Genomic DNA, 15,901 nt, shown 5'->3' with positions numbered 1-15,901 from the left:
CCACTGGCTTCCCCTAGTTCACCTTCCCAGTCCTGAAAAGACTGGCACTCCCGTGCCCGAGGGTCCTCAGACCCCTCCCAATCCGCCTCGCCCTCCATCTCCTGGTACTCAGGTTCAAATGATGGGGCAATCATAGAAGTATTGCACTTCTCTCGACGTCGAATGCGGCATCGATCGACACCGTTCAGATGTCGGAACCGGATCGAGGGAGGATCGGGGACGACATCCTAGGAGTCGACGCCGGCGGAGGGGTCAATAGGTCGACCAGCGGCGACCCGGATCCGGCAGGGCCCTGCAGCGTCGCGACCGAAGTCGCCGATGGCGCGGGGGCAGAAGCACCCGACGGCGCCGGGCCGAAGCACCTGGCTCGTTTGGGCTCCCAGTCGGGACCGCGGGGCCCGAAGGCGCCGCAGAACCCGACAGAGGAGCGAGCGACCTCATGGCCATGAGGAAGGCATCGATCTCCTCCGGCGTCGCGTTCTGCCCAGGGACCGGCAGGTATGGAGCAGGCCGCGACATCTGCGGCTCCGGCGGAGCCGCCTGGGCGGTGTCGCCTGAACCCCCGGCCCCGTCGCACGAGCGTTGGTGGGAGTCAGAAGAGCGGTGTTGCTTCTTTGACTTCTTGTACCTCTTACCCGAGGACTTGGAGTCCGACGAGTGGTGTCGACTCGCCGAGCTGTGATGACTCCGACCCCGCGATAGGTCCCTTGACCTCCTCCTGGACCGAGACATCGAGCGGTGCGGGGCAGACTGCCAGAGCTCGAGGCGCTTATGGGACCGCTCCCGCCTAGCTTTCGACGTCAAGGCCCGGCAGTCGGGGCACTGTGGTATATAAATAAATAATACCGGATCTATTTTTGAATGAATAAATGAATAACAGATAGCTCAATAAATAAGAGTCAAGATTCGAGGTAGTAGGAGTTTTGCAGGTTTAATACAGCATAAGGACAGGAACAGGACAACCTGCACAGGAATAGGATGGCAGCGCTGCCGGGGGCAGAATCGGGACAAGGACCAGGATAACTTTTTAATAACAGTACATGAGCATATATACATAACGCAAACACATAGCATTACATTGCAATAGGCGTAGCAGTGGGTGGGGTAATAGGCGTCGCGAAAGATAAGGGTGAAAGTAGGTGTAACAGAGGCGTATACATAGACATGTGATGCAAACGTAACAGAATATGTCATGAATGGGGCGGAAACATGGAGGGGGCTACCTAAGGAGCCGGGACCTCTGACCTAATGGTGCGCGCAAACTGGCAATGACGTGTTACTAGGAGAAGCTGGGGGCTTCGAACTCTGTGCTAGGAGCAGAGACTGAAGTCTGGAGAGTCAGGGCGACATGTACCTAAACAGTATCTAGTATCTGATGTTTAGAGAACATGTTGATAGAATCCAAAAGTTATCGGGGTAAAGGCTAACAGACTCTAAGACTGGAGCATGCATTATTCTACATGTAGTGCGTGATGAAGAATATTAAATGACCATTAAATGCAGTATTTCTCTATCATGGAGACGTAAGGGCTAGACAATGACGGAAACTATTGATGCGGTTCAGTAGCTTAGGAATGCAGAGAAGGAGGACTGAACTGATAACTGGAATCATAACATACTCTTGGCAGACTCAGAGGCAGAGCCAGGCTGAGCCGGGCACTGCGAGGCAGGAAGTAAGTGAAGGGTCGAGGATACAGGTGGGGGCTGTATCGCTCCTCAGCGAGGCTTCAGGAGACAGGAGCTGAATCTGGTGTCCAGGCCCTTTTGAGGCCTAGAAACGGGGACTTTACAATGGAATAACGTGTACACTGAGAAACGTGGCAACGTAACTTTACATAGGCCTGATATTCGTAGTATTCACGAGAACTGAAAACTGACATACTAGAGGTGGACACAACTGTAATTGCGTCTTTAATCGAACATAGGGAATACATATGCATATTAATCATGCACAGATAACATATGATGGAGGACGCGTAGGGACACAGAACATGGCAAAATTTACTTTTCCACATTCCCTCCTTGTCACTACGTTTCCATCAGGAAACATCAATATTCATGATACCATCTATCATTTCATACAGTATCATTTGCTCGTCTCGAATTTTCTTGGAACGGGATTTAGAACGGGGCTTGGGACTAGGAATACAAGAGGTAGCACACATGCCGCAAATCGCAGGGCCACATTGTATACAGAGGCAGCAGCTGAATATGATCGCTACTGCAATACCTAGGAAGGACAAGACTTTCCATCCCCAAGCGGAAATTATATTCCAGAACCAACCGGACCATGTCCAGGTGCCTGGATCTTGGTGTAACAGATGGGCAATTTTATGGAGTCTGGTTATAGCTGAGTAAACAGACGGCGCGTTATTAGGAATGAAAATGCAGCAACTAGATCCGATGACTCTACAGGCCCCGCCCCTATCGGCCAGTATGACGTCAAGGACGAGACGATTCTGTAAAACGACAAATCTCATAGCAGATTGCTCTTCGGTTAAGTTACCTAGAGCAGAGGCAGTCTCATTTACTACAGCTTCAAGGGTTCTGGTTAACCTACGGATTAGCTTACTATTCTGGATAGGTCCTATAAAGAAGAAGAAACCTCTATTGAAATCTGTATACTGTTCTAGAGCAGTTTCAGTATAATCGACAATGGGGGACTCCCTTCTATGTCTAAGGTGTACTAGATGTGTGTTTCTATGATAATCAGATGGGGCTAGGAAAACAGGTGGCAGTAGGAAGGCAATGTAACAGGTTCCCTCCCAATCGAGGGGCAGACGAACATATGCGGTCTGACCACAAATAAAATAAGAATGACGTGAAGCTTTGAAAATAGATTTCCCACTGTCACTATATTTGCCAATAGTAGTACAATCACTATGGCCTACATGTACGGAACCATTATTTCTAACACATAATTCGCCTTTTACTGGTAGTACTGAAATAGCAGGTAAGTCTGGAGTGGAATCAGACTGAACATTCAGGACCATAAAATTCGAAGAATAATTACCTAAATTGTAAACTTCGTTTTCTAGATCTAACCCTGTTCTGTGGGGAAGACCTTGCTTGTCTGGGAAACATGTACTGTTAAGAAAAGACATATCTGTTGAGGATGACGTTAACGTGGACCATGCTCCACACGAACCATTATGTGAAAATGGATAAGGAAAGAGTGGCAGAACTCCCTTCGGTATCTGGAAAGGGGGGAGTCGACCACACACCCAACAATTAGTGGCATTGCTGGTCTGGTGTGAATAATGTAACATGCGGATGAAAGAATTATTACGCATAGCGAGACGATAAGAGAGTTCATGAGGAGGCAGATCACTAAACGTGTGCTCTACTGTAGCATTGGCAGACTTATTTACATGAGAAACTGGAAAATACAGATAAAATGCATAACTGGTGCAGGAAATCATAATACTGAGAAATAATATGAAACATAGAAAAACGATACATCGGATTGAGTTTTGACTAACTCTCTCACTATGGGGGTCTATTTTATACATGTCAGAAACCGGTCTAACCGTTTCACCTAGGGGAGGACTTAGACAATCAAACTGGCTGACTTATTTTACTAGACCTTAACTTGAGTTTATACTCCTGTTGCGGAGTTTTCTCTAACAGGGAGGGTGCAGTATCATTGTTCTTTGCGGGACAGTCCTTAAGAATAGTACTTTGGCAGTCCTTTGAATCCTGGGCAATGTTCTTTGAGACTGGCTTCAATCCATAAAATTTCTTTATATGCGAAAGATGCACCCAGCCTTTGCGTCCCTCCAACTTCACGGCTGTACGGGTGGCGAGGAGGACCTGTCGGGGCTCCTTCCAGCGAGGCTCCAGCGGACTTGAGCGGTCGAAATTTCGCACTAGGACCATGGATCCTGGAACGATTTCATGCGGTGCCACCTCGGTATTGTCTGGAAATGCGGCGGCAACCTGTGAACGACAAGAGTTGAGGGCAGACATCAAGGAAGCTAGGTAATCTGTCAGCATATTACTTGAAACATCGGTAATACTTCGGGGTCTAGGAGTACCCCACATGTTAGGGGGGCGGCCGAAAACGACCTCATACGGGGACAGACCTGATCTGGAATGTGCGACCATGCGCATATAGAACAGGGCGACTGGCAGAGCTACTAGCCAGTCCACACCTTTCTCTTGACAAACTTTTGCAATTCGGATTTTCAGGGTCTGATTATGTCTCTCTACGAGACCGGCTGCTTCAGGATGGCGTACACAATGGAACTTCCACTGGTACCCTAACAAAAGGGACACATGCTTCATGAGTTCAGATGAGAATGGTTGGCCGTTGTCAGAATATACGACCCTAGGGAGTCCATAACGGGGGAAGAACTCACGAACCAACTGCTTGGCAGTGGTCGCGGCTGTGTAATCTGGAACTGGATATGCCTCCGTCCACCTGGACAAAGCGCATACAACTACAAGGACATACTTGAAACCTCGACATCGCTCCATCTGAATGTAATCCATCTGGAGGACTTCAAAAGGGTGGTCAGGGGGCTGGATGGAATCCACCTTGTTCCACCGGGACACTTTTACCTGGATTAAACTGGCAACATATCATACAGGTACGGACTTTCTGCTTGGCTGCAGCTCGTAAATGCTTGTTGAACCAAATATTCTGGATACTGTCTAACATTGCTTTTTCTCCTAAATGTGCTGGACTATGTGCGGTATTAATAATGACTTGAACCATAGAGTCGGGGAGAAACCATGTGGCTCTACCCTTCGTTAACCATCCCTGATCTGTCTGGACCCCTCCTTGTTCGGACCATTTCTTGATTTCTTCGGGAGTAGCATGTAACTGGATATCTATGACGTCTTGAGTAGGGTCCTTAACTGTCATACAGGTAGTTGGATCTGGAGTGTATGTCGGTGTCTTATTTACTGGAATGTCTGGTGTCTGAGCTGTAAGCTTGGCTGTGCGATCTGCTAGATCATTACCTTGGGAAATAGTGTCAGTAACTTTCGTATGTGCTTTGCACTTCATGATAGCAATGGATGTCGGTAAATGTATGGCATCTAACAGAGCCTGAATAAGGAGACCATGCTGAATCTTGGTTCCATGAGAAGTCATGAAACCTCGCTCTTGCCAGAGCACTCCAAAGTCGTGTACAACTCCAAATGCGTAACGTGAATCTGTGTAAACATTAACTTTCAGGTTCTTGGCGTGTATGCAGGCTTGAGTCAGAGCAACTAGCTCTGCTGCTTGAGCAGACAGGGTGTCAATAAGGTGTGTCTCAATAACTTCAGTGTCAGTAGTCACTGCATACGCGGCGACTAGTTCTCCTGTACTTATTCTCATACATGAACCATCCACATAAAGTGTCAGGTCTGGATCTGGTAATGGAATATCTGTCAGATCTTGTCTTGGCTTGGTCATGATGTTAACTACTTCCACACAGTCGTGTGTGGCAGAATTCGAAGTAACTGATGGTAACAGTGTAGCAGGATTTAAAACGTTGCAGCGTCTGATTTCTATGTGTGGCTGGAACAGTGTCAATTCATAACCTGTTAAACGTGCAATTGTCAAGTGCTGAGTTTGTGTTCGGTTTAAAAGAACTTCCACGGAGTGTGGAACTTGTACTGTCAGGGAATGTCCTAATACTATGGAATCACTTTGTCTGATAGCTAGTGCTGTGGCTGCAACTGACTTGAGGCACGCAGGCAGAGCCTGGGCTACAGGATCTAATGTGCTCGAAAAATAAGCACAGGGCTTGTACTGTCCTGCTTGATCTTGTGTGAGAACAGATAATGCTGTACCTTCACGTTCAGTGACGAAAAGTGTAAAAGGCTTACTGTAGTTCGGTGTTGCTAGAACTGGAGCTTGACATAGGGCTTTCTTTAACTCATTGAAACTAAGTGTATGTTCAGATGTCCAAGGGAGGACAGTCGATACGGCTGCCTCCTGTGTCGTTAACTGTATCAGTGGCTTGGCTAGAAATGCATACTGAGGAATCCATTGTCTGCAATAAGAAGTAAGGCCAATAAAAGCACGTACCTCCTTCTGGGTCTTGGGCTGAGGAAGACTCGTTATTAACTGGATTCGGTCTGGTGTCAACTGCCTACCCCTCTTGGACAGTAAGTGTCCCAAGTAGACCACTTGCTGGACACAGAATTGAAGCTTAGAAGGGGACACCTTGTGTCCCATCTCGGCTAGAAAATACAAGACTGTAAGGGATGCTCGCTCGCAAGCACATTCAGAACGGGCTGTGATCAGTAGATCATCGACATACTGGAGCAGGGCAGTGTCAGTTGGCATGTGAATGTTGTCTAGTTGTCTCTTGAGTGCTTGACTGTAAATACTAGGACTTTCTGTGAAACCTTGAGGAGCGCGTGTGAACATATAGCTCCTTCCATTTAAACAAAATCCGAAAAGAAACTGGCTGTCTGGATGAATGGGGACACTAAAAAACGCGTTCTTGAGGTCTATGACTGTAAAAAATGAGGCTTCGGAATCAATGGCTGTCAATAGGGAAGAAATATCTGGGACAACTGGGTACTGGGGAATAATACATTTATTAAGTTCTCGGAGATCAATCACTAAACGATATACTGGAGGTGCATTTGGATCAGTACGTTTCATGACTGGAATGATCGGAGAATTGCATACATTGGAGTCAGTTTCTACAACTACTCCTTGAGCCATGAGCTCGTCAATAATTTTGGATAAGGCTGCTACAGCCTCAGGTGGCAATCTGTACTGTCTGATTCGTGGTAACACTACACCTGGCTTGAGAGTCACACGATGGGGTGTGATTTGCATAAAGCCAACATCAGTTGGACCTTGTGCCCATAGATGCTGTGGAACATTGGACAATCTGGGATCAAAATCTCGTAATACATAGTGACCCTTGAAGTCACGTAGGAACAATCGTATTCCCTCTGGGGAACAGCATATAACTGCACCTAATTCTTTCAGTGTTTTAATGCCTAATAGATTTTCTGGACATGACTTAGTAAGTAACAGATCAGTAGTGTGGGACAATGGACCTACTTCTAGAGTAACTGGCTTAGATATTTCATTTACAATAGGTTTTCCTGAAAATCCAAGGGAAACATTTCTAGAGCCTGAGAGCGGAGCCCCTGGAACTTCGGCGTGACTTATAGTGGTCCTACTTGCCCCTGTATCAATCAAAAACTTTCTGTCTTTCCCTAATACTTGACTGTGAACATAGGGACCTTCTTGATCTACAGGTATCTCGATGAGAGGCAAGCCTACCTCCCTCTCTAGGCTGTTTCATGAATATGGCTGATACTCTGGATACTCAGACTGTGCATACTGGTACATCTGCTGTGTAACATGCTGTGTTGCAGCGATAGGCTGCGGAGCTGTAACTGTCTGAGGTGCATTCTGTGGCTGAGAAGTCTGTGAAACTTGTTCTTGTCTAGGCGGACGTGGTCTTTCTTTAGTCTTACCGGTAGCTATGTTGTGTTTCAGAACTGCACACTCGTTTATAAAATGACCTGGCTGTTTACAATAATTGCAGTTTCCTTTAACGGGAGCTGCAGGATGACTGGCTTGATTCGGACCCCTCTTCTGACTGTCTTGAGGAACAGATTGTGCAACTAGTACTTTCATTTTCGTGTCTTTCATACGTTTTCTCTCGTGATCTTGTTCTTCTCTGATTCTATTCTGGTGATATTGGAGCATCTTTAACATCTGGGACGGGGTATTAGCTTGCCAGGTACTTTCGACTTTCAAAACTCGGTTTTTAATTTGTGGGCTTGAGTTCTCGACTAATTTAGTAACAAAAAGATGAGGGTATGACTCGCTACTCGTCTTGAGGCCACTGTTTATGGTAAAACATTTCTCAAATCTGGAATAATAATCACTAATATCTTCGTCTTGTTTCTGTTTACAGGCTGAGATTGCATCCCAGTCTTCTTTACTGGTTGTCAATAACCTGGGCAAAACTTGTATTAATAGTTCAGGTAATTCTTTACATTTATCTCCAAGACCGGTACCTGGTACTCGTGCCTTGTCTTCAGCTTCTAGGACTGCCCAATCGATCTTTTTCTCTCCCACTTCCCAATCTTTTTCCTTGAGTTTCTCATATACCCCTGCGGGCAATAGGACTTTTAACATTTTAATAACGTCTGGATACGTATATTCTCCCATACGGAGCATGTCTTTTAATTCTCGGTGGAACCCTGCTGGATCTTTATCATGACAGGGAATTAACTTTTTCATCTCTAAGAGTTCCATCTTTGTGATAGGGGTGTAAACAAACACTCGTTGCATTTCACCACCGTCTGTCTTAACTGGATGTACTTCTCGTAACGGATTCTGTCTGTCTATGTAAAAGGGTTTACTTTCTGGGGGTGAGGCATGAACAAAATGCGGGTTCAAAAACGTTCTGTATTTGTGGCGCTGTTCTAGAATGACCCTAATCAAATCGGTACCTAAACCTTTCCATTTGTACTGGAGTAACTCGTTCAGGACGTCGTGTAACGGACCTGGATCAGAATGTTGACCCTCATACAATGTAATGAGGTGCTGGATCATATACATACCCGCCAGTCGCTGCTCGGCTGGGGGCAATTTCAGAAACATTTGTGCCACTATTTCGTCTGGAAAAGTGGTAGAATCAGTAATCCATCGGACTGCTGATCGGACTAGTTCTTGTTCATGCATAGTACTTAACTCGCTATAACCGATTCGTGATTTCAGAATGTGATCGGTAGCTTGAAATACTTGTTCCAGAGAACCTTGTTCTGGTGCTGGATGATGAAAAATTGACTTGTGTTCTAGGCGCAAATGGCGATCTGGAAATCTAGATTTTCCTACATACCCTATTCTGTCGGGATTCTCGTCCTCTACCTCTTCTGTAGAAGAGTCATTTTCTTTCTCGCTTACTTGTGCTGCTTTGCGTTGTTCGTGTATCCTTATTATTTCTTTACGAATCTTCTTATACATACTCTCTATACTACTGATGGTTCTATGCTTACCCTCGGCTATATTATCACTCCACCTTGTCAGGACTTTCATTTCGGCTTGATCTTTGGTCGGATAATCTTGTTCCCTTATTAGACAATTAATCAGAAACTTTAATAGCATGAGCTGGACTTCAGCTTTTCTTTGGCACATGACATCACTAATACTTTCTGGATCATTCCCGGTACGGATGAAACGATATATTCTGTCTAGATCTTCTTTCATATCTGGTAGGGTGACTAGATACTCGGTCACTTTTCTCACGCGTAATGAATATAAAACCATATTATCCTCGCCTGGGACTGGATCATAGCCACATTCGGTAAGGGCTTTTCTTATTTCTGCAACAGACTGATATCTGGGCGTACGCTGTGACGCTTGTGCATGTAATTCGGCTAACGTTAAACGCTTGTGTGGCGGCGGGGTTTGAGGAGGACCTCCCCCTGCGGCCCCTAAACTAGAGTCGTCTACTGATGCTCTTCGTCCTGGCAGAGTGGGAAATGGAAATGTAGGCTGGACTTGTATGACGGGCTGGACCGGGGGTACCGTAACAGGTACTCCGGTGTCTGGAGGAGCGGGAAGTGCCTGATTTACAGGGACTGGCGGAGCAGGAACAGGATTTGCATATTCTGGGACTGTGTCGTCCAAATAGGACGAAATGAAAATATCAGCTGCGGTCGGTTTGTGACGTAGCTTGGTCGGAACTAATGGTGGCGGGAAATTACTGGATGCCTCCGGGGTCGCTTTTGGCAAGCCCTCGGCAAGAAGAGGATACATACCCTTAATAAGAGCATGCCTCTGTCTGTCTGACTGTTCGGTTTTGACTCGTTCACCAATCTCGATTAATTCCCTTTCCTGGGCTCGTTCCAAGGATTCTCTACTTAGTTCTGACTTTCTGATTTCTTTTTCGGTTCTTTTATGAGATTCTTTGCGCCATAACTCGATGGCATCTTTCTGTGACTGTCTGGCTTTCTTTTTCCATAATGCTTCTTCTACTCTCATGATGCACTCGGCATCCCATGTACCCGATACGGGCCATCTATACTTTTCCTCTAACTGTTTGGTATACTCTACCCATAAATCTAGATACAATATGGCGCTTATGCCATGCTTCTGATACATAAAATGACCTGGACTGTCCCTAGGCGGGACAGGAACTGCTGCTTCTAGCAGACCTTTTCTGGTTTTTAACTGACGCAGTTTTGAAAAGAGTGGCATGACTGAACTATAATCTGGACACAATACAATACACAATGAACACGAGAATCACTTCGCACTCATACCACGACATTAAAATACATGAATAACATTCAGAATAACAGTTCGAACAGAATACTACCTGGAATACGGAAAACAGAATACATGAATTTTCTCGAGAACAGAACTGACTAGAACAGAAACTAGATGCACTGCTGAAACAGTACGAAACTTACCGGTCTCATAAAGAGACACGTCAGGACCCGCATCCACCGAAGTGGACACTTCGTTTGTGGGTCTGTGTACCACCAACCCACGGACCAGAGTCAATCAGATTGACCCTGTCTAGATACTACCCCAGCAACGGTACTCACCGGGCAGCAAGAACGGAAGGCCTCGGACTGGACTGGACTGCTTCGACGCCGGACGGACGAACTTCGGACTTCTGTTACGGGTGGGCCTCCGGATACCTCGGACCTTGGACTCTCGGCTTGGGCTCTGGTCGGGACTCGCCGCGTTCCTCCACCGCCTCGTCTGGATGCTGGACCGCCACCTCCGTCTCCTCCGTGGGCCTGAGGGATACTTGAAGCAGAAATATCTGCACGTGCACGGTATGGTTCCGTCACGGCTGCAGAGGGTCAGGGGGCCGGCGTGGCTTCACCGGCGCGTGGGGAAAGGGCAAGTCCCTGTTCGGGCGCCATTATGTGGTATATAAATAAATAATACCGGATCTATTTTTGAATGAATAAATGAATAACAGATAGCTCAATAAATAAGAGTCAAGATTCGAGGTAGTAGGAGTTTTGCAGGTTTAATACAGCATAAGGACAGGAACAGGACAACCTGCACAGGAATAGGATGGCAGCGCTGCCGGGGGCAGAATCGGGACAAGGACCAGGATAACTTTTTAATAACAGTACATGAGCATATATACATAACGCAAACACATAGCATTACATTGCAATAGGCGTAGCAGTGGGTGGGGTAATAGGCGTCGCGAAAGATAAGGGTGAAAGTAGGTGTAACAGAGGCGTATACATAGACATGTGATGCAAACGTAACAGAATATGTCATGAATGGGGCGGAAACATGGAGGGGGCTACCTAAGGAGCCGGGACCTCTGACCTAATGGTGCGCGCAAACTGGCAATGACGTGTTACTAGGAGAAGCTGGGGGCTTCGAACTCTGTGCTAGGAGCAGAGACTGAAGTCTGGAGAGTCAGGGCGACATGTACCTAAACAGTATCTAGTATCTGATGTTTAGAGAACATGTTGATAGAATCCAAAAGTTATCGGGGTAAAGGCTAACTGACTCTAAGACTGGAGCATGCATTATTCTACATGTAGTGCGTGATGAAGAATATTAAATGACCATTAAATGCAGTATTTCTCTATCATGGAGACGTAAGGGCTAGACAATGACGGAAACTATTGATGCGGTTCAGTAGCTTAGGAATGCAGAGAAGGAGGACTGAACTGATAACTGGAATCATAACATACTCTTGGCAGACTCAGAGGCAGAGCCAGGCTGAGCCGGGCACTGCGAGGCAGGAAGTAAGTGAAGGGTCGAGGATACAGGTGGGGGCTGTATCGCTCCTCAGCGAGGCTTCAGGAGACAGGAGCTGAATCTGGTGTCCAGGCCCTTTTGAGGCCTAGAAACGGGGACTTTACAATGGAATAACGTGTACACTGAGAAACGTGGCAACGTAACTTTACATAGGCCTGATATTCGTAGTATTCACGAGAACTGGAAACTGACATACTAGAGGTGGACACAACTGTAATTGCGTCTTTAATCGAACATAGGGAATACATATGCATATTAATCATGCACAGATAACATATGATGGAGGACGCGTAGGGACACAGAACATGGCAAAATTTACTTTTCCACAGCACGACTTGTCATCGTGGTCGGCCCCTAAGCAATACAGGCACTGGCGATGGGGGTCGGTAACCGACATCAGTCGGTTAAAGTCGTCACAGGGTTTGAACCCGGGCATTCCTACCGGCACCGATGGAGTTGTTCGACTCGAAAAACAGATCAAAAGGATCGAAAAACTTTAGTCAAAAAATGACTAAAGGGTATCACTTTTTCCGGATCGGCGCTTGCTGTCGCGAAAAAAAGAAGAACTGACGTGAGCGCGCGAGGGCGGTGTCTAAGTACTCCGGCGACGTCATCCCGGCGCCAACGACGGATGCGGAGCCGCAGACGACGCCTACCGACGCGCAGGGGTACTGCTACGCAAAAGTTTCCGGATCCAGGCTGATGCCTGGGGATATTCTAAGGTAAGGAATCTAATACTAACCTGTTTCTTTCAGATGCTTTGATAAGGAAGAGATTGGCACTGATACCATGCACCCTATTACCTGAAAATGTAGATACATCACTATACCCAGTCAACGGAAAGGTATTGAGATAATCCACTTCCACGCTAAACATTGCTTATATTTTTTTGTTTATCGCTCAATGTATTTTTCATTAAAATGATCTTCCCTGTAGAGAAAACCCTGCATACAAGATTTTTTGAGCCACTTTATAACAATTATTCCAAATTCCCATTCATGCTAAGAAATAGGCTCAGAGTAAAGTAAAGGGGAAGGGGGAAAAGCATGAAAAGATAAAGAAAAGGATGAGATAAAATGTACCTTTCTCCAGTGGTGCATGGCATTTTCAAGACTCCTACAAACAATTTCCTGACAGGACTTTTGCAGACATTCCATCAGTTTTTCCTGATACTGGCTGCTGAGCTTCACTGTTGGGGCTTTTTCTTTCAGAGTGGATTTGTCATTTGATCCTTTGACTAAATCTAGGTGAATAAGGTCCAAGAAATACTGGATTGATATTAAAATATCTTCCTCCTGTTGTTGTAGCTTCTTGCTTTCCTCAGTTACCCATTGCTTACGGTTCTGCTCAATTCTTTCCATGATTTCAGTTTTTTTCTGACTGAGCAACTCTTTTTTCTGTCTTTCAAAGTCATCTTTGGCTTGTGCAAGTACCTCATTTATTTTATTTCTATGACTATCTAAAAAGGTTCGATAATCCTTTTCATTTTGTGCACGCATTTTGTTAATTTCCTCTTGCTTTTCTTTGTTCCACTCAGCTCGTGCCTTTGCCAGTTCTGCTTTTAGGCGAGCTGTGTGTTCTTCATTCTTTGATTCTATTTCTCTAGTTAATAAAGTAATCTTCTCCTCCAGTTCCTTTTGTTTCCCATTTATTAAAGGTTTATCGGCATTCAGATGTTCTTGTTTCCACTTTTCTTCAGCCGCCATTACAACCGCCGATATCTGAAAGAATAAAATATGGGTTAACACCAAGCACACCCTTTACCGTACCTGGATACAAAGTTACTTGCCAGCGGTGCCTAAAGTGAAGATCAAGGATAGAATGATTATATAGTGTAAACTATCTTCTGATCCACCTGCACACCACTGACAAGCACCAGTAAGATTGCTCTACTGTGAAGCACTTCAATCTCCACTGCTTCTGAGCTGGGTACTTTTCACAATAATTACTCCCCATCAAGAAATCTCTCAAGCACCAAAAGCAATTCAGTTTCCAGTGCACCTTAATCAAGAGTCCTCGTGGATTATAATTTGTATATTACGTAAGAGAAAATAGTTACAGTTTTCCATGTTAAAGAAGCCATTATAAGCTGTAGTGTTTATATTAGAACACGTTACTAACCTTCAATAGTAAGGAATGGAGAATTCTGGTGTCGGGGTCACTGGTCTCAACAACCAAGTATACGCCTTTGAAAGGGCCAGCAACCGAAAAGACATTGGTACACACTAACCAAAGGAACCCCCTTATGGATAATAGACAGAGAACACTGTGGGGCATACCACCACCAGGTATGCATTCTACTTGTGGCAATTGTAGTGTGTACCCTTACACAAAAAAGATGAAGGAGATAGATCTGGGTCTCAGAACCCGTTGAAAGGACTATCGAACTACAATTCCAAATATGTAATATACATCATAAAGTGCCCTTGTAATCTCCTGCATGTAGGGATGAATAACAGAACAGAGCAGCAACATACATTGTAAACGGGATGCCAAGAAATTGACGCAACACTACATCGAGGAGGGACACAGTGACTGTGATTTGGAATGGTGTGTCATTGAAACAATGAAACAAAATGAGAAAGACATGTCTCGACCACTTCTGTTTGAGCTGAGACGCTGTATATCCATCTCAGGCTGAGATGGATATACAGCGTCGGCTCTGACATCTACAGGCTGAATGATGAAATACCCTGGGATCAATTGAACTCCCAAAAAACAATGATTCTGCATACATTGATAATGGGGACCCCCTTACATGGGCCCACTACTTGACCTGTGGTCGCCCCAACCCAAGGACTAATCTATATGACTATGACCTCTTCAGTGACACATCTCATCTTCACCAACAGCACAACATCTGTTTGACAAGAAACATACACACTGTCTTAATGTACACTTGCCCTGTACATGATGGTTTCCTTTTTCCTTTGCCTTATGGGGTCTGTGCATTTGCATCAAGGATAACAATGCACTATATTCTGTTACCCTAATCACATATGTTTACTTGATCCTTGAAGCAACAGCCAATAACCTATAATAGTCCCTCTATAGACCCACTGAGTGGCCATCCATCTCGCTGCTTTAGGTATTTTTAAATGAGTGCACCCCCAGCCCTTCTTACAACCTATAGATATAAGCACAATAAAGTATTTCTTCTAACCCCTTCACTGCTAGGCAAAACTGACCCAATGTGCCCAGCTGTATATTTTGGGCCCTAGCTCAGCTGGCACCTTGCAAACCTGAGTATTTTGGAAAATTAGACACCCAGAGGAATCCAGGATGGGGTGACTTGTGTGGGTCTCACCAGGTTCGGTCATCCAGAATCCCTTGCAAACTTTAAAATTGGTCTCACATTTCTGTGATGGAAAGTTCTAGAATCTGAGGGGAGCCATAAACTTCACATCACCCAGCATTCCTCTAAGTCGCCCGATAAAAATGGTACCTCCTGAAGCACTGGGCTCTCACACCTGCCATACACGAAGCAGCCACTCACGAAATTTGTATCCTATGTCCAAAATGTAGACTCTATGAAAGGAGTGACCTCATAACTATATAAATATCTTCTTACTGCGACGCATACTTCATGGCCCCGCTACATGTACATGTGGGAAGATATTTTACAACCTGCTATCCCAGACAGGAAATGGTCAGGACTATGGTTAGACATCACAAAATTTAACCATTTTATAGAACTACAGGATCTAATGTGCTCGAAAAATAAGCACAGGGCTTGTACTGTCCTGCTTGATCTTGTGTGAGAACAGATAATGCTGTACCTTCACGTTCAGTGACGAAAAGTGTAAAAGGCTTACTGTAGTTCGGTGTTGCTAGAACTGGAGCTTGACATAGGGCTTTCTTTAACTCATTGAAACTAAGTGTATGTTCAGATGTCCAAGGGAGGACAGTCGATACGGCTGCCTCCTGTGTCGTTAACTGTATCAGTGGCTTGGCTAGAAATGCATACTGAGGAATCCATTGTCTGCAATAAGAAGTAAGGCCAATAAAAGCACGTACCTCCTTCTGGGTCTTGGGCTGAGGAAGACTCGTTATTAACTGGATTCGGTCTGGTGTCAACTGCCTACCCCTCTTGGACAGTAAGTGTCCCAAGTAGACCACTTGCTGGACACAGAATTGAAGCTTAGAAGGGGACACCTTGTGTCCCATCTCGGCTAG

General features: G+C 45.5%; 1 protein-coding gene across 3 annotated transcripts in view; it reads right to left on the bottom strand.

The window, feature by feature from the left end:
* Positions 1-15,901, bottom strand: part of CEP152 (centrosomal protein 152) — a 1,079,595-nt gene that overhangs the window by 603,598 nt on the left and 460,096 nt on the right. For all 3 annotated transcript variants that reach the window (XM_078684802.1, XM_078684801.1, XM_078684803.1), the window contains one exon: positions 12,808-13,446. In XM_078684802.1, the coding sequence (XP_078540928.1) occupies positions 12,808-13,446 (639 nt within the window). The remainder of the gene's footprint in view (positions 1-12,807; positions 13,447-15,901) is intronic.

The sequence above is a fragment of the Lissotriton helveticus genome, chromosome 3_2 (genome assembly GCF_964261635.1).
Source record: "Lissotriton helveticus chromosome 3_2, aLisHel1.1, whole genome shotgun sequence".
NCBI lineage: Eukaryota > Metazoa > Chordata > Amphibia > Caudata > Salamandridae > Lissotriton > Lissotriton helveticus.
The sequence above is the reverse complement of the archived record's forward strand: the minus strand, read 5'-3'. Positions and strand labels throughout refer to the sequence as shown.